Source organism: Mesoplodon bidens (assembly GCF_964165515.1).
Source record: "Mesoplodon bidens genome assembly, chromosome: 6".
NCBI lineage: Eukaryota > Metazoa > Chordata > Mammalia > Artiodactyla > Ziphiidae > Mesoplodon > Mesoplodon bidens.
The window spans coordinates 52,578,746-52,594,952 of NC_138162.1; the positions used below are offsets into that span (position 1 = coordinate 52,578,746).

General features: G+C 41.4%; 1 protein-coding gene across 1 annotated transcript in view; it reads left to right on the plus strand.

Moving 5' to 3' along the window:
• Positions 1 to 16,207, plus strand: part of LOC308619281 (uncharacterized protein) — a gene marked incomplete at both ends in the record, with an annotated part of 66,290 nt that overhangs the window by 36,120 nt on the left and 13,963 nt on the right. Inside the window, 3 exons of the mRNA XM_081237905.1 lie at positions 6,923 to 7,048; positions 9,758 to 9,883; positions 12,597 to 12,722. Coding sequence (XP_081094031.1) covers positions 6,923 to 7,048; positions 9,758 to 9,883; positions 12,597 to 12,722 — 378 coding nt within the window. The remainder of the gene's footprint in view (positions 1 to 6,922; positions 7,049 to 9,757; positions 9,884 to 12,596; positions 12,723 to 16,207) is intronic.

The window sequence follows — 16,207 nt, forward strand, 5'->3', positions numbered from 1 at the left end:
GTTCAACCCGTAACACTAGTGATATACTCTAGAAAGAGTACTGGTCATGGGACAAAGGAAAATTAGAATCAATTTTGAAACAAACTTAGTTTCATAAAATCGAATGTTTAAAAAAAAATCTACCAATTCACTCTACCAGTTCCATTACATGTAGAGGGGGTTTGTCACGTCTGAAAATAAGCATAACTATTCTAGGAATATAAGAGGATTCTGCAGAGAGAAAAGTTGGTAATTCCACTGGATGCCACCTCCTCCCCAACCCTGGAACTTCTATCTTTTGCTAAGTTTCATCATGGCTGAGCTCCATCAGACAAAGCTGTGCAGTGGTTCAGGGCAACCAGGGGCATGCTTGCTCCAAGTACGTCCCCTTTTCTATGTTGCACCCTGTTAGGGAGATGCCAAAGTAAAGGGCTCCAGAAGCCTACTAGCTCTTTACTCACATCTCTTCTTCACTTCCCAGCACCCACGGAAGAATGGGCTGGAGAGCCTAAAAGAAAAACAGTACTAAACACAGGACGACCTCCCTTTCGTTGACTGAGGACTGAGGCTGTGATCCTAACCAGCTTTTACTTTAGAATAAGTCCTCTCTGCTTCCTCTCACCCTCTTAAGCAATTAGACTCCTTCCGAGTTTACTCTTTAGTACCTCAGGTATGCCCAGTCAATGCCACGCTGGCTGGACTTCATTTGTGAGCCTTCATTATACTGAAAAAACATTCAAGTCTTTTTAAACTTGTGCGCTTTTTCTCCTGATGCTTGTGTCATTTTAATTATGAATATTGTCCAGAGCTAAGAGACTCCATCAATAATAATTGCAACTGTGGGAGGGGATATTAGGTGATCCTTTAATATGAAGAGCAACATTGGTGGTATTGTTCATTTGATTTCTTGCCTTTATTGCTTATTATATGAGTTATTATATGAAGAATGTATGGATAATATTATCCAGGCCTAAGTCCTCTTCTAACTGTTAGATAATTTTCTCAATCTGTATGATGTGAGGTGAAAGATCGGTTTCACTGATAAAATGTTTTTAGCAAAATAAATATATTATATTCTATAAAGAATATAGGTCTTAAACCGCCCCCAAAAGGATGTTTCAAACAACTTTCCCCTAAAGAATTACAGTTAAGGGCTTCCCTCGTGGCACAGTGGTTGAGAGTCCGCCTGCCGCTGCAGGGTACACGGGTTCGTGCCAGGGTCAGGGAAGATCCCACATGCCGCGGAGCGGCTGGGCCTATGAGCCATGGCCGCTGAGCCTGCGCGTCCACGGCCTGTGCTCCACAACGGGAGAGGCCACAGCAGTGAGAGGACTGCATACCGCAAAAAAAAAAAAAAAAAGAATTACAGTTAAGATAGCCCATGAACCAGAATTTGCAGGACATTTGGATTGAATTTTGATGTCTGATTAGTTTTATAGGAGATACTTCGTGGTTATCCAAAACAGCATACGATATTATAATTCCTTTGAAAACCAAAAGGGTCTGTTTTCATCTTTCTATCAGCAATATTAATTGTTCTTTAAAATCCAGGAACCAAAAATTTACATTACCTCATGAAAACATAACTCTTAATTTTCAAAGAAAATCTGATAGTGGTTTATTAAAAAAAAAAAACACCTAAAAACTATTGTAGGACCAAAGATAAAAACATCAGACTGAGTCACAAAGCTTTCGGAAATTCATCCCCAGCATTCTGATCTCCATTTATCAGTGACATCCTAATGTCTCTGCTAGTTACAGAACCTGCTGGGAAAAGAAAGAAAACTCTGAGACACAGTAGATCACTGGATAAATCACGTCCTTTTCCCAATGACTTTTTTACTATTTATATTTTTATGCGGGGTTTTTCACCCAAAGATTAGTGGTACGGATCCCACCGATGAAGGTGAGCATTTAAAACTTTCATCAAAATAGCAGACAAGAAACATTATCCATTATCCTAGGAAATTTGTCCATAGCAATTTTTAAAAAACATTTTATTGAAGTATAGTTGATTTACAATGCGGTGTAAATTTCTGCTCTACAGAAAAGTGACTCACTTATAGACATATATATACTTTTTGATATTCTTTTCCATTATGGTTTATCATAGGATATTAAATATAGTTCCCTCTGCTATACAGTAGGACCTTGTTGTTTATCCATCCTATATACACTAGTTTGCATCTGCAAATCCCAAAGTCCTAATCCTTCCCTCTCCACCCCCTTGGCAACCACAGTCTGTTTTCTATGTCTGTGAGTCTGTGTCTGTTTCGTAGGTAAGTTCATTTGGGACATATTTTAGAATCCACATGTAAGTGATATCATCTGGTACTTGACTTCCTCTATCTGACTTACTTCACTTAGTATGATAACCTCTAGGTCCATCCATGTTGCTGCAAATGGCATTAGTTCATGCTTTTTTATGGCTGAGTAATATTCTACTGTATATATATACCACTTCTTCTTTATCCATTCATATGTCAGTGGACATTTCGGTTGTTTCCATGTCTTGGCTTTTGTAAATAGTGCTGCTGTGAACACAGGGGTGCATTCATCTTTTTGAATTATAGTTTTGTCTTCATATATGCGCAGGAGTGGGATTGCTGGATCATATGGCAACTCTATTTTTAGTTTTTAGAGGAACCTCCATACTGTTCTCCATAGCAGTTTCACCAATTTTACATCCCACCAAGAGTGTAGGAGGGTTCCCTTCTCTCCACACACTCTCCAACACTCCGTGGCAATTTCCTATAGGATGATATAAAGTTTATTGTTGGAAATATGGTATAACTTAGATTTTAAATCTCTGACTGAAATCCTTTGTGAAAAAATGCAGTTAGTAAAAGAAAATAATCAAAGAAATGAACATATGTCTGATCTCTGGACATACTTTTTTTCAGGGCCTAAGACGACGCACTTACCTGAGCAGCCTGTGGCTGAACAACCAAAGTGGAAGAAGAAAATAAGGAGTATACTCCTGTTAATGAGAAAACTGGCAGTTATTATAAAGGTATGGAACAATGAAACTTTTCAAGTTAATAGCAATACATATACAAAAGCTGATTAGACTGGTTTGATTTAGTTTTGATTAGATTGGTTTGATTTATTCTTCCCTTGCATCTTCCAGCTTCTGGTAGCCCCAGGAGTTCCTTGGCTTATAGCAGCAGAACTCCAACCGCTGCATCTGTCTTCACAAGTTCTTTCTGTGTTTCCATATACAAATTTCCCTCCTCTCAATAAGGACACCGTTTTGGATTAGGAGCCCACCTACTCGCATGTGACTTTGTCTTAACTAATTAAATGTTCAATGACTTAACTTCCAAATTAGGTCACATTCTGAGGTACTGAAGGTTAAGACGTCAACATAGCTTTTTGGGGCATACAAAATTCAACCCGTAACAAGATGACTTTGAGATGTTTGGAAGGTCCACTGAACTTCAATTTATTCACCATTCATCATATGGGCTTTCTTTCCATGTCCTTACAAGGTCCACCATTCTACAATGTGAAAAATTCATAAGAAACTCTTGTTAAAAATTAAATATAGGGTTTCCCTGGTGGCACAGTGGTTGAGAGTCCGCCTGCCGATGCAGGGGACGCGTGTTCGTGCCCCTGCCGGGAAGATCACCCGTGCCGCGGAGCGGCGGGGCCCGTGAGCCATGGCCGTTGAGCCTGCGCGTCTGGAGCCTGTGCTCCACAACGGGAGAGGCCCCAGCAGTGAGAGGCTCTCGTAGTGCAAAAATAAATAAATAAATAAAATAAAGAATTACACTTAAGATAGCCCATGAACCAGAATTTGCAGGATATTTGGATTGAATTTTGGTGTCTGATTAGTTTTTCAGAAGATACCTTGTGGTTATCCAAAAGAACATACGGTATTGTAAATGCTTTGAAAACCAAAATGGTCTGTTCTCATCTTTCTATCAGCAATATTAATTGTTCTTTCAAATCCAAGAACCAAAACTTTACCTTACCTCAGGAAAACATAACTCTTAGTTTTCAAAGAAAATGTGTTAGTGGTTTATTTAAAAAAAAACCCAAAAACAACGTAAAAACTATTGTAGCACCAAAGATAAGGACATCAGATTGAATCACACACACAGCTTTTGGAAGTTCATCCCCAGCATTGTGATCTCCATTCGGCAGTGACATCATAATGCCCCTGCTAGTTATAGGAACTGCTGGGCACGAAACTCTGAGACCCAGTAAATCACTGGGTAAACACGTCATTTTCGCAATGAGTTTTATATTGTTTATTGTTTTATGTGGGTTTTTTCACCCAGCGATTAGTGGTACAGATCCCACCGATGAAGGTGAGCATTTAAAACTTTCATCAAAATAGCAGATAAGAGGTGCACGGAGGTGGGTCGGTGTGTTGTGGAGTCGTGGTGCTGGCTGCCGCTGTTGAGGCGGCCGGGAATGGGCGTTGGGGAGCGGGCGGAGCTCGCCCTGCCTCTGCCTACCCGGCTCCGCAGTCGGCGCGGCCGCGCCCGCCGCCTTAAACTGCCCTGAGCGCCTGCGCAGGCCGAGGGAGAAGTCGGGGCCTGCACCTCGAGGGAGCCTGCCGCGCTGGCCCCGAGGAGGGGGCGTGGCCATGGCGACAGCCTCTCCCGCTGCTGACGGGGGGCGGGGGCGGCCCTGGGAAGGAGGGCTGGTCTCCTGGCCCCCTGCTCCTCCCCTTACACTCCCCTGGACTTGGATGGGCCCGAGTTGGGGGCAACACCCCGGGGTGGGTGCTGCGGCGAGGCCCCCCCAGATTGGGCCCTGGTAATGCATGCGGGGTGAGGGTCGCGGCGCGCAGTTTGTGCAGCCTGGGGTGCTGGCCCATGTGCTCACCCTGGATGCATGGTCTACTGAGGAACGTTTAGGCGGAGAAGGAGAGGGGCAGGGCTTTGAAAGACAGGCTGGGTGAGGTGACTAAGCATGCTGACTTCCTACCTGGGATTACTTAGGAGGAGGAAGAGAGCTTTGACCAAAGAGGATAGAAGACTAGCAAGGAGATGGTAGAGAGAACATTCCCTTTACCCTCTCCCCAACACACACACACAGACACACAAGCTTAGCAGTTTACTTCTCTTTGTAAATCTGTAGCGGTGGTCGTAGTTATGGTGGAAGGATTGAATAAGGGGCCTAACTTGGCTAGCGTTCTGTCTGCTTTTCCTGCAAATGCTCCAGCAACAGGTGTTTTCTTAAAAAGGCATGAACTTGGATTGGGGCTTGATTGCGAGTTCTTGCAAAATATAACTGCTCCTTGTTGACTTGGAAGATGCTGAACGTGGCTTCTCATTGGGGGCTTGGATTCTGTCCTTAGGGCTGGATTGTGTAAACTGATAGTACCCATCATTCCCTCTGCTATAGGTCTCTGGCCACTTCTCTGGTATTAGTTCTTGTCAGACATTTTATCAGTCTCCCAGGCGAAGGGCAAAAACCCAGGAATCCCACTGGCTAAAGACCGTACACTATTGAACAATAGTAGGTTGTGATTGGCTGAATGGTTTTTGATTGTAGAGTTTCTACCAGAAATTGGCTTCATCCAATTCTGCTTTCTTCTGACTTTATCATACACAGCATGCCTTGTTTTGGTGGGTTCATGCCTGGAGCTTAAGTATATTATACCTGAATCCCCTAGCATTTGAAAGGCAATTTATAAACAGGGACTTGGAGTGTGACTCCACTAATGTGTGTGTCTGTGGTCTTGGTTAGAAAGCCAATTGGCTGCCTTTCGTGGCGGGAGTTGGGGGAGGTAGCTGCCGGGAGTGATTGATAAAGTTTCCTTTATGGATTCTGTGGTGCTTCACTGGAGCTCAGAGCACTTTGGCAACTTAAGCACTCCAAATTAAAAGCTCATGAACAATTCCTGCCCAAATATCCTGTAAATAATCGGCTAGCTAGGTCACAGAGCTTGGCTGAGAGCTCTCCTTGCAACTTGAAATTTCCAAATAAAAGTGTTTTTATTCCCTTTAAAAAAATACAGCATATAAGAAACATGATCCACTATCCTAGAAAATTGGTCCGTAGTAATTTTTTAAAACATTTTATTGAATTATAGTTGATTTACAATGCGGTGTTAATTTCTGCTGTACAGCAAAGTGACTCAGTTGTACACAATATATTCTTTTTGATATTCTTTTCCATCATGTTTTATCATAGGATCTTAAATATAGTTCCCTGTGCTATACAGTTAGGACCTTGTTGTTTATCCATCCTATATACACTAGTTTGCATCTGCTAATCCCAAACTCCCAGTCCTTCCCTCTCCACCCCCTTGCCAACCACAGTCTGTTTTCTATGTCTGTGAGTCTGTTTCTGTTTCGTAGATAGGTTCATTTGTGGCGTATTTTAGATTGCACATGTAAGTGATATCATCTGGTACTTGTCTTTCTGTGTCTGACTTACTTCACTTAGTAGGATAATCTCTAGGTCCATCCATGTTGCTGCAAATGACATTATTTCATGCTTTTTATGGCTGAGTAATATTCTATTGTATATATAGACCACGTCTTCTTTATCCATTCATATGTCAGTGGACATTTCGGTTGTTTCCATGTCTTGGCTGTTGTAAATAGTGGTGCTGTGAACATAGGGATGCATTCATTTTTTGAATTGTAGTTTTGTCTTGGTTTATGCCCAGGAGTGGGATTGCTGGATCATATGGCAACTCTATTTTTAGTTTTTACAGGAACCTCCATACTTTTCTCCATAGCAGTTTCACCAATTTTACATTCTCACCAACAGTGTAGGAGGGTTCCCTTTTCTCCACACCCTCTCCAACAATCCGTGGCAATTTCCTATAGGGTGATATAAAGTTTATTGTTGGAAATATGGTATAACTTAGATTTTAAATCTCTGCCTCAAATCCTTGTGAAAAAAATGCAGTTAGAGAAAGAAAATAGTCAGAGAAATCAACGTATTTCTGATCTCTGTTCATACTTTTTTTCAGGGCCCGAGAGGACGCCCTTACCTCGGCAACCTGTGACTGAACAACCACATAAAGTGGAAGAAGAAAATAAGGAGTATACTCCTGCTAATCCGAAAATTGGCAATTATTATAAACATAGAAAACAATGTAAGCTTTTCACGTTAATAGCAATACATATACAAAAGCTGATTAGACGGGTTTGATTTAGTTTTGATTAGACTGGTTTGACTTGTTTTAACTCTAAAACTCCTATTACCATTTTATTTCCTATTTAAATTTTAACTTACTTTGTAGACGTTTCAGCGTATGAGATGAAATCCTTGTTTCCTACAACTCTTTCCATGAGGTGTTATGAAGTTTAATAAGATTCTCTTGGTAATTGTCTATAATTAACATAGGGTTTATCATTAGTAGTATGGTTATTTATTCACATTAGTAACAATTGACCTAATTTTATGGTGAGTTAACCAGACTTTATTTGGAGGTGTGTGTCAGCTTTGTAGGGCTTCTTGAAACAAAGTACCACAAACTGGGGCTCAAAGCGAAAGAAATTTATTCTCTCAGTTGTCACAGAAACCAGAAATGCAAAATCAAAGTTTTGGCCATGCCAGCCTCTCTCCAAAGCCTCTAGGAGACTATCTTCCCTTGCATCTTCCAGCATCTGGTAGCCTCAGGAGTTCCTTGGCTTATAGCAGCAGAACTCCAACCGCTGCATCTGTCTTCACAAGTTCTTTCTGTGTTTCCATGTCCAAATTTCCCTCTTCTCAATAAGGACACCGTTTTGGATTAGGAGCCCACCTACTCGCATGTGACTTTGTCTTAACTAATTAAATGTTCAATGACTTAACTTCCAAATTAGGTCACATTCTGAGGTACTGAAGGTTAAGACGTCAACATAGCTTTTTGGGGCAAACAAAATTCAACCCGTAACAAGATGACTTTGAGATGTTTGGAAGGTCCACTGAACTTCAGTTTATTCACCATTCATCGTATTGGCTTTCTTTCCATGTCCTTACAAGGTCCACCATTCTAAAATGTGAAAAATTCATAAGATACTCTTGTTAAAAATTAAATATAGGGTTTCCCTGGTGGCGCAGTGGTTGAGAGTCCGCCTGGCGATGCAGGGGACGTGGGTCCGTGCCCCGGTCCGGGAAGATAACACGTGCCGCGGAGCGGCTGGGCCAGTAAGCCATGGCCGCTGAGCCTGGGCATCCGCAGCCTGTGCTCTGCAACGGGAGACGCCACAGCAGTGAGAGGCCCGCGTACCGCAAAAAAATAAAAAGAAAAAAATTACACTTAAGATAGCCCATGAACCAGAATTTGCAGGGCATTTGGATTGAATTTTGGTGTCCGATTAGTTTTTTAGGAGATACTTTGTGGTTATCCAAAAGAACATACGGTATTGTAAACGCTTTGAAATCCAAAAGGGTCTGTTCTCATCTTTCTATCAGGAATATTAATTGTTCTTTAAAATCCAGGAACCAAAAATTTACATTACCCATGAAAACATCGTTCTTAATTTTCAAAGAAAATCTGATAGTGGTTTATTAAAAAATTTAAAAAAGAACTCCTAAGAACTATTGTAGGACCAAAGATAAAGACATCAGACTGAGTCACAAAGCTTTTGGAAATTCATCCCCAGCATTGTGATCTCCATTGGGCAGTGCCATCCTAATGTCCCTGCTACTTACAGGACCTGCTGGGCAAAGAAAGGAAACTCTGAGACACAGTAGATCACTGGGTAAATCATGTCATTTTTCCAGTGATTTTTATATTGTTTATTTTTTTATGTGGGGTTTTTCACCCAGAGATTAGTGGTATGGATCCCACCGATGAAGGTGAGCATTTAAAACTTTCATCAAAATAGCAGACAAGAAACATGATCCATTATCCTATACAATTGGTCCGTAGCCATTTTTTAAAACATTTTATTGAAGTGTAGTTGATTTACAATGTGGTGTTAATTTCTGCTGTACAGCAAAGTGACTCAGTTGTACACATATATATTCTTTTTGGAAAGAATGGAAAATCCTTTTCCATTAAAATTCTTTTCCATTATGGTTTATCATAGGATCTTAAATATAGTTCCCTGTGCTATACAGTAGGACCTTGTTGTTTATCCGTCCTATGTACACTAGTTTGCATCTGCTAATCCCAAACTCCCAATCCTTCCCTCTCCACCCCCTTGGCAACCACAGTCTGTTTTCTATGTCTGTGAGTCTGTTTCTGTTTCGTAGATAGGTTCATTTGTGGCGTATTTTAGATTGCACATGTAAGTAATATCATCTGGTACTTGTCTTTCTCTGTCTGACTTACTTCACTTAGTATGATAATCTCTAGGTCCATCCATGTTGCTGCAAATGACATTATTTCATGCTTTTTATGGCTGAGTAATATTCTATTGTATATATAGACCACGTCTTCTTTATCCATTCATATGTCAGTGGAAATTTCGGTTGTTTCCATGTCTTGGCTGTTGTAAATAGTGGTGCTGTGAACATAGGGATGCATTCATTTTTTGAATTGTAGTTTTGTCTTGGTTTATGCCCAGGAGTGGGATTGCTGGATCATATGGCAACTCTATTTTTAGTTTTTACAGGAACCTCCATACTTTTCTCCATAGCAGTTTCACCAATTTTACATTCTCACCAACAGTGTAGGAGGGTTCCCTTTTCTCCACACCCTCTCCAACAATCCGTGGCATTTTCCTATAGGATGATATAAAGTTTATTGTTGGAAATATGGTATAACTTAGATTTTAAATCTCTGCCTCAAATCCTTGTGAAAAAAATGCAGTTAGAGAAAGAAAATAGAGAAATCAACATATTTCTGATCTCTGTTCATACATTTTTTCAGGGCCCGAGAGGACGCCCTTACCTTGGCAACCTGTGACTGAACAACCACATAAAGTGGAAGAAGAAAATAAGGAGTATACTCCTGCTAATCCGAAAATTGGCAATTATTATAAACATAGAAAACAATGTAAGCTTTTCACGTTAATAGCAATACATATACAAAAGCTGATTAGACGGGTTTGATTTAGTTTTGATTAGACTGGTTTGACTTGTTTTAACTCTAAAACTCCTATTACCATTTTATTTCCTATTTAAATTTTAACTTACTTTGTAGACGTTTCAGCGTATGAGATGAAATCCTTGTTTCCTACAACTCTTTCCATGAGGTGTTATGAAGTTTAATAAGATTCTCTTGGTAATTGTCTATAATTAACATAGGGTTTATCATTAGTAGTATGGTTATTTATTCACATTAGTAACAATTGACCTAATTTTATGGTGAGTTAACCAGACTTTATTTGGAGGTGTGTGTCAGCTTTGTAGGGCTTCTTGAAACAAAGTACCACAAACTGGGGCTCAAAGCGAAAGAAATTTATTCTCTCAGTTGTCACAGAAACCAGAAATGCAAAATCAAAGTTTTGGCCATGCCAGCCTCTCTCCAAAGCCTCTAGGAGACTATCTTCCCTTGCATCTTCCAGCATCTGGTAGCCTCAGGAGTTCCTTGGCTTATAGCAGCAGAACTCCAACCGCTGCATCTGTCTTCACAAGTTCTTTCTGTGTTTCCATATCCAAATTTCCCTCTTCTCAATAAGGACAACGTTTTGGATTAGGAGCCCACCTACTCGCATGTGACTTTGTCTTAACTAATTAAATGTTCAATGACTTAACTTCCAAATTAGGTCACATTCTGAGGTACTGAAGGTTAAGACGTCAACATAGCTTTTTGGGGCAAACAAAATTCAACCCGTAACAAGGTGACTTTGAGATGTTTGGAAGGTGCACTGAACTTCAGTTTATTCACCATTCATCATACTGGCTTTCTTTCCATGTCCTTACAAGGTCCACCATTCTAAAATGTGAAAAATTCCTAAGATACTCTTGTTAAAAATTAAATATAGGGTTTCCCTGGTGGCGCAGTGGTTGAGAGTCCGCCTGGCGATGCAGGGGACGTGGGTCCGTGCCCCGGTCCGGGAAGATAACACGTGCCGCGGAGCGGCTGGGCCAGTAAGCCATGGCCGCTGAGCCTGCGCATCCGCAGCCTGTGCTCCGCAACGGGAGACGCCACAGCAGTGAGAGGCCCGCGTACCGCAAAAAAATAAAAAGAAAAGAATTACACTTAAGATAGCCCATGAACCAGAATTTGCAGGGCATTTGGATTGAATTTTGGTGTCCGATTAGTTTTTTAGGAGATACTTTGTGGTTATCCAAAAGAACATACGGTATTGTAAATGCTTTGAAAACCAAAAAGGTCTGTTCTCATCTTTCTATCAGGAATATTAATTGTTCTTTAAAATCCAGGAACCAAAAATTTACATTACCCATGAAAACATCGTTCTTAATTTTCAAAGAAAATCTGATAGTGGTTTATTAAAAAATTTAAAAAAGAACTCCTAAGAACTATTGTAGGACCAAAGATAAAGACATCAGACTGAGTCACAAAGCTTTTGGAAATTCATCCCCAGCATTGTGATCTCCATTGGGCAGTGCCATCCTAATGTCCCTGCTACTTACAGGACCTGCTGGGCAAAGAAAGGAAACTCTGAGACACAGTAGATCACTGGGTAAATCATGTCATTTTTCCAGTGATTTTTATATTGTTTATTTTTTTATGTGGGGTTTTTCACCCAGAGATTAGTGGTACGGATCCCACCGATGAAGGTGAGCATTTAAAACTTTCATCAAAATAGCAGACAAGAAACATGATCCATTATCCTATACAATTGGTCCGTAGCCATTTTTTAAAACATTTTATTGAAGTGTAGTTGATTTACAATGTGGTGTTAATTTCTGCTGTACAGCAAAGTGACTCAGTTGTACACATATATATTCTTTTTGGAAAGAATGGAAAATCCTTTTCCATTAAAATTCTTTTCCATTATGGTTTATCATAGGATCTTAAATATAGTTCCCTGTGCTATACAGTAGGACCTTGTTGTTTATCCATCCTATGTACACTAGTTTGCATCTGCTAATCCCAAACTCCCAATCCTTCCCTCTCCACACCCTTGCCAACCACAGTGTGTTCTCTATGTCTGTGAGTCTGTTTCTGTTTCGTAGATAGGTTCATTTGTGGCGTATTTTAGATTGCACATATAAGTGATATCATCTGGTACTTGTCTTTCTCTGTCTGACTTACTTCACTTAGTAGGATAATCTCTAGGTCCATCCATGTTGCTGCAAATGACATTATTTCATGCTTTTTATGGCTGAGTAATATTCTATTGTATATATACACCACGTCTTCTTTATCCATTCATATATCAGTGGACATTTCGGTTGTTTCCATGTCTTGGCTGTTGTAAATAGTGGTGCTGTGAACATAGGGATGCATTCATTTTTTGAATTGTAGTTTTGTCTTGGTTTATGCCCAGGAGTGGGATTGCTGGATCATATGGCAACTCTATTTTTAGTTTTTACAGGAACCTCCATACTTTTCTCCATAGCAGTTTCACCAATTTTACATTCTCACCAACAGTGTAGGAGGGTTCCCTTTTCTCCACACCCTCTCCAACAATCCGTGGCAATTTCCTATAGGATGATATAAAGTTTATTGTTGGAAATATGGTATAACTTAGATTTTAAATCTCTGCCTCAAATCCTTGTGAAAAAAATGCAGTTAGAGAAAGAAAATAGTCAGAGAAATCAACGTATTTCTGATCTCTGTTCATACTTTTTTTCAGGGCCCGAGAGGACGCCCTTACCTCGGCAACCTGTGACTGAACAACCACATAAAGTGGAAGAAGAAAATAAGGAGTATACTCCTGCTAATCCGAAAATTGGCAATTATTATAAACATAGAAAACAATGTAAGCTTTTCACGTTAATAGCAATACATATACAAAAGCTGATTAGACGGGTTTGATTTAGTTTTGATTAGACTGGTTTGACTTGTTTTAACTCTAAAACTCCTATTACCATTTTATTTCCTATTTAAATTTTAACTTACTTTGTAGACGTTTCAGCGTATGAGATGAAATCCTTGTTTCCTACAACTCTTTCCATGAGGTGTTATGAAGTTTAATAAGATTCTCTTGGTAATTGTCTATAATTAACATAGGGTTTATCATTAGTAGTATGGTTATTTATTCACATTAGTAACAATTGACCTAATTTTATGGTGAGTTAACCAGACTTTATTTGGAGGTGTGTGTCAGCTTTGTAGGGCTTCTTGAAACAAAGTACCACAAACTGGGGCTCAAAGCGAAAGAAATTTATTCTCTCAGTTGTCACAGAAACGAGAAATGCAAAATCAAAGTTTTGGCCATGCCAGCCTCTCTCCAAAGCCTCTAGGAGACTATCTTCCCTTGCATCTTCCAGCATCTGGTAGCCTCAGGAGTTCCTTGGCTTATAGCAGCAGAACTCCAACCGCTGCATCTGTCTTCACAAGTTCTTTCTGTGTTTCCATGTCCAAATTTCCCTCTTCTCAATAAGGACACCGTTTTGGATTAGGAGCCCACCTACTCGCACGTGACTTTGTCTTAACTAATTAAATGTTCAATGACTTAACTTCCAAATTAGGTCACATTCTGAGGTACTGAAGGTTAAGACGTCAACATAGCTTTTTGGGGCAAACAAAATTCAACCCATAACAAGATGACTTTGAGATGTTTGGAAGGTGCACTGAACTTCAGTTTATTCACCATTCATCGTATTGGCTTTCTTTCCATGTCCTTACAAGGTCCACCATTCTAAAATGTGAAAAATTCCTAAGATACTCTTGTTAAAAATTAAATATAGGGTTTCCCTGGTGGCACAGTGGTTGAGAGTCCGCCTGCCAATGCAGGGGATGCGGGTTCGTGCCCCTGCCAGGAAGATCACCCGTGCCGCGGAGCGGCTGGGCCCGTGAGCCATGGCCGCTGAGCCTGCGCGTCTGGAGCCTGTGCTCCGCAACGGGAGAGGCCCTAGCAGTGAGAGGCTCTCGTAGTGCAAAAATAAATAAATAAATAAAATAAAGAATTACAGTTAAGATAGCCCATGAACCAGAATTCGCAGGATATTTGGGCTGAATTTTGGTGTCTGATTAGTTTTTCAGAAGATACCTTGTGGTTATCCAAAAGAACATATGGTATTGTAAATGCTTTGAAAACCAAAATGGTCTGTTCTCATCTTTCTATCAGCAATATTAATTGTTGTTTAAAATCCAAAAACCAAAACTTTACCTTACCTCAGGAAAACATAACTCTTAGTTTTCAAAGAAAATGTGTTAGTGGTTTATTAAAAAAAACCAAAAACAACGTAAAAACTATTGTAGCACCAAAGGTAAAGACATCAGATTGAATCACACACAAAGCTTTTGGAAGTTCATCCCCAGCATTGTGATCTCCATTCGGCAGTGACATCATAATGCCCCTGCTAGTTATAGGACCTGCTGGGCACGAAACTCTGAGACCCAGTAAATCACTGGGTAAATCACGTCATTTTCGCAATGAGTTTTATATTGTTTATTGTTTTATGTGGGTTTTTTCACCCAGCGATTAGTGGTACAGATCCCACCGATGAAGGTGAGCATTAAAAACTTTCATCAAAATAGCAGATAAGAGGTGCGCGGAGGTGGGTCGGTGTGTTGTGGACTCGTGGTGCTGGCTGCCGCTGTTGAGGCGGCCGGGAACGGGCGTTGGGGAGCGGGCGGAGCTCGCCCTGCCTCTGCCTACCCGGCTCCGCAGTCGGCGCGGCCGCGCCCGCCGCCTTAAACTGCCCTGAGCGCCTGCGCAGGCCGAGGGAGAAGTCGGGGCCTGCACCTGGAGGGAGCCTGCCGCGCTGGCCCTGAGGAGGGGGCGTGGCCATGGCGACAGCCTCTCCCGCTGCTGACGGGGGGCGGGGGTGGCCCTGGGAAGGAGGGCTGGTCTCCTGGCCCCCTGCTCCTCCCCTTACACTCCCCTGGACTTGGATGGGCCCGAGTTGGGGGCAACACCCCGGGCTGGGTGCTGCGGCGAGGCCCCCCCAGATTGGGCCCTGGTAATGCATGCGGGGTGAGGGTCGCGGCGCGCAGTTTGTGCAGCCTGGGGTGCTGGCCCATGTGCTCACCCTGGATGCATGGTCTACTGAGGAACGTTTAGGCGGAGAAGGAGAGGGGCAGGGCTTTGAAAGACAGGCTGGGTGAGGTGACTAAGCATGCTGACTTCCTACCTGGGATTACTTAGGAGGAGGAAGAGAGCTTTGACCAAAGAGGATAGAAGACTAGCAAGGAGATGGTAGAGAGAACATTCCCTTTACCCTCTCCCCAACACACACACACAGACACACAAGCTTAGCAGTTTACTTCTCTTTGTAAATCTGTAGCGGTGGTCGTAGTTATGGTGGAAGGATTGAATAAGGGGCCTAACTTGGCTAGCGTTCTGTCTGCTTTTCCTGCAAATGCTCCAGCAACAGGTGTTTTCTTAAAAAGGCATGAACTTGGATTGGGGCTTGATTGCGAGTTCTTGCAAAATATAACTGCTCCTTGTTGACTTGGAAGATGCTGAACGTGGCTTCTCATTGGGGGCTTGGATTCTGTCCTTAGGGCTGGATTGTGTAAACTGATAGTACCCATCATTCCCTCTGCTATAGGTCTCTGGCCACTTCTCTGGTATTAGTTCTTGTCAGACATTTTATCAGTCTCCCAGGCGAAGGGCAAAAACCCAGGAATCCCACTGGCTAAAGACCGTACACTATTGAACAATAGTAGGTTGTGATTGGCTGAATGGTTTTTGATTGTAGAGTTTCTACCAGAAATTGGCTTCATCCAATTCTGCTTTCTTCTGACTTTATCATACACAGCATGCCTTGTTTTGGTGGGTTCATGCCTGGAGCTTAAGTATATTATACCTGAATCCCCTAGCATTTGAAAGGCAATTTATAAACAGGGACTTGGAGTGTGACTCCACTAATGTGTGTGTCTGTGGTCTTGGTTAGAAAGCCAATTGGCTGCCTTTCGTGGCGGGAGTTGGGGGAGGTAGCTGCCGGGAGTGATTGATAAAGTTTCCTTTATGGATTCTGTGGTGCTTCACTGGAGCTCAGAGCACTTTGGCAACTTAAGCACTCCAAATTAAAAGCTCATGAACAATTCCTGCCCAAATATCCTGTAAATAATCGGCTAGCTAGGTCACAGAGCTTGGCTGAGAGCTCTCCTTGCAACTTGAAATTTCCAAATAAAAGTGTTTTTATTCCCTTTAAAAAAATACAGCATATAAGAAACATGATCCACTATCCTAGAAAATTGGTCCGTAGTAATTTTTTAAAACATTTTATTGAATTATAGTTGATTTACAATGCGGTGTTAATTTCTGCTGTACAGCAAAGTGACTCAGTTGTA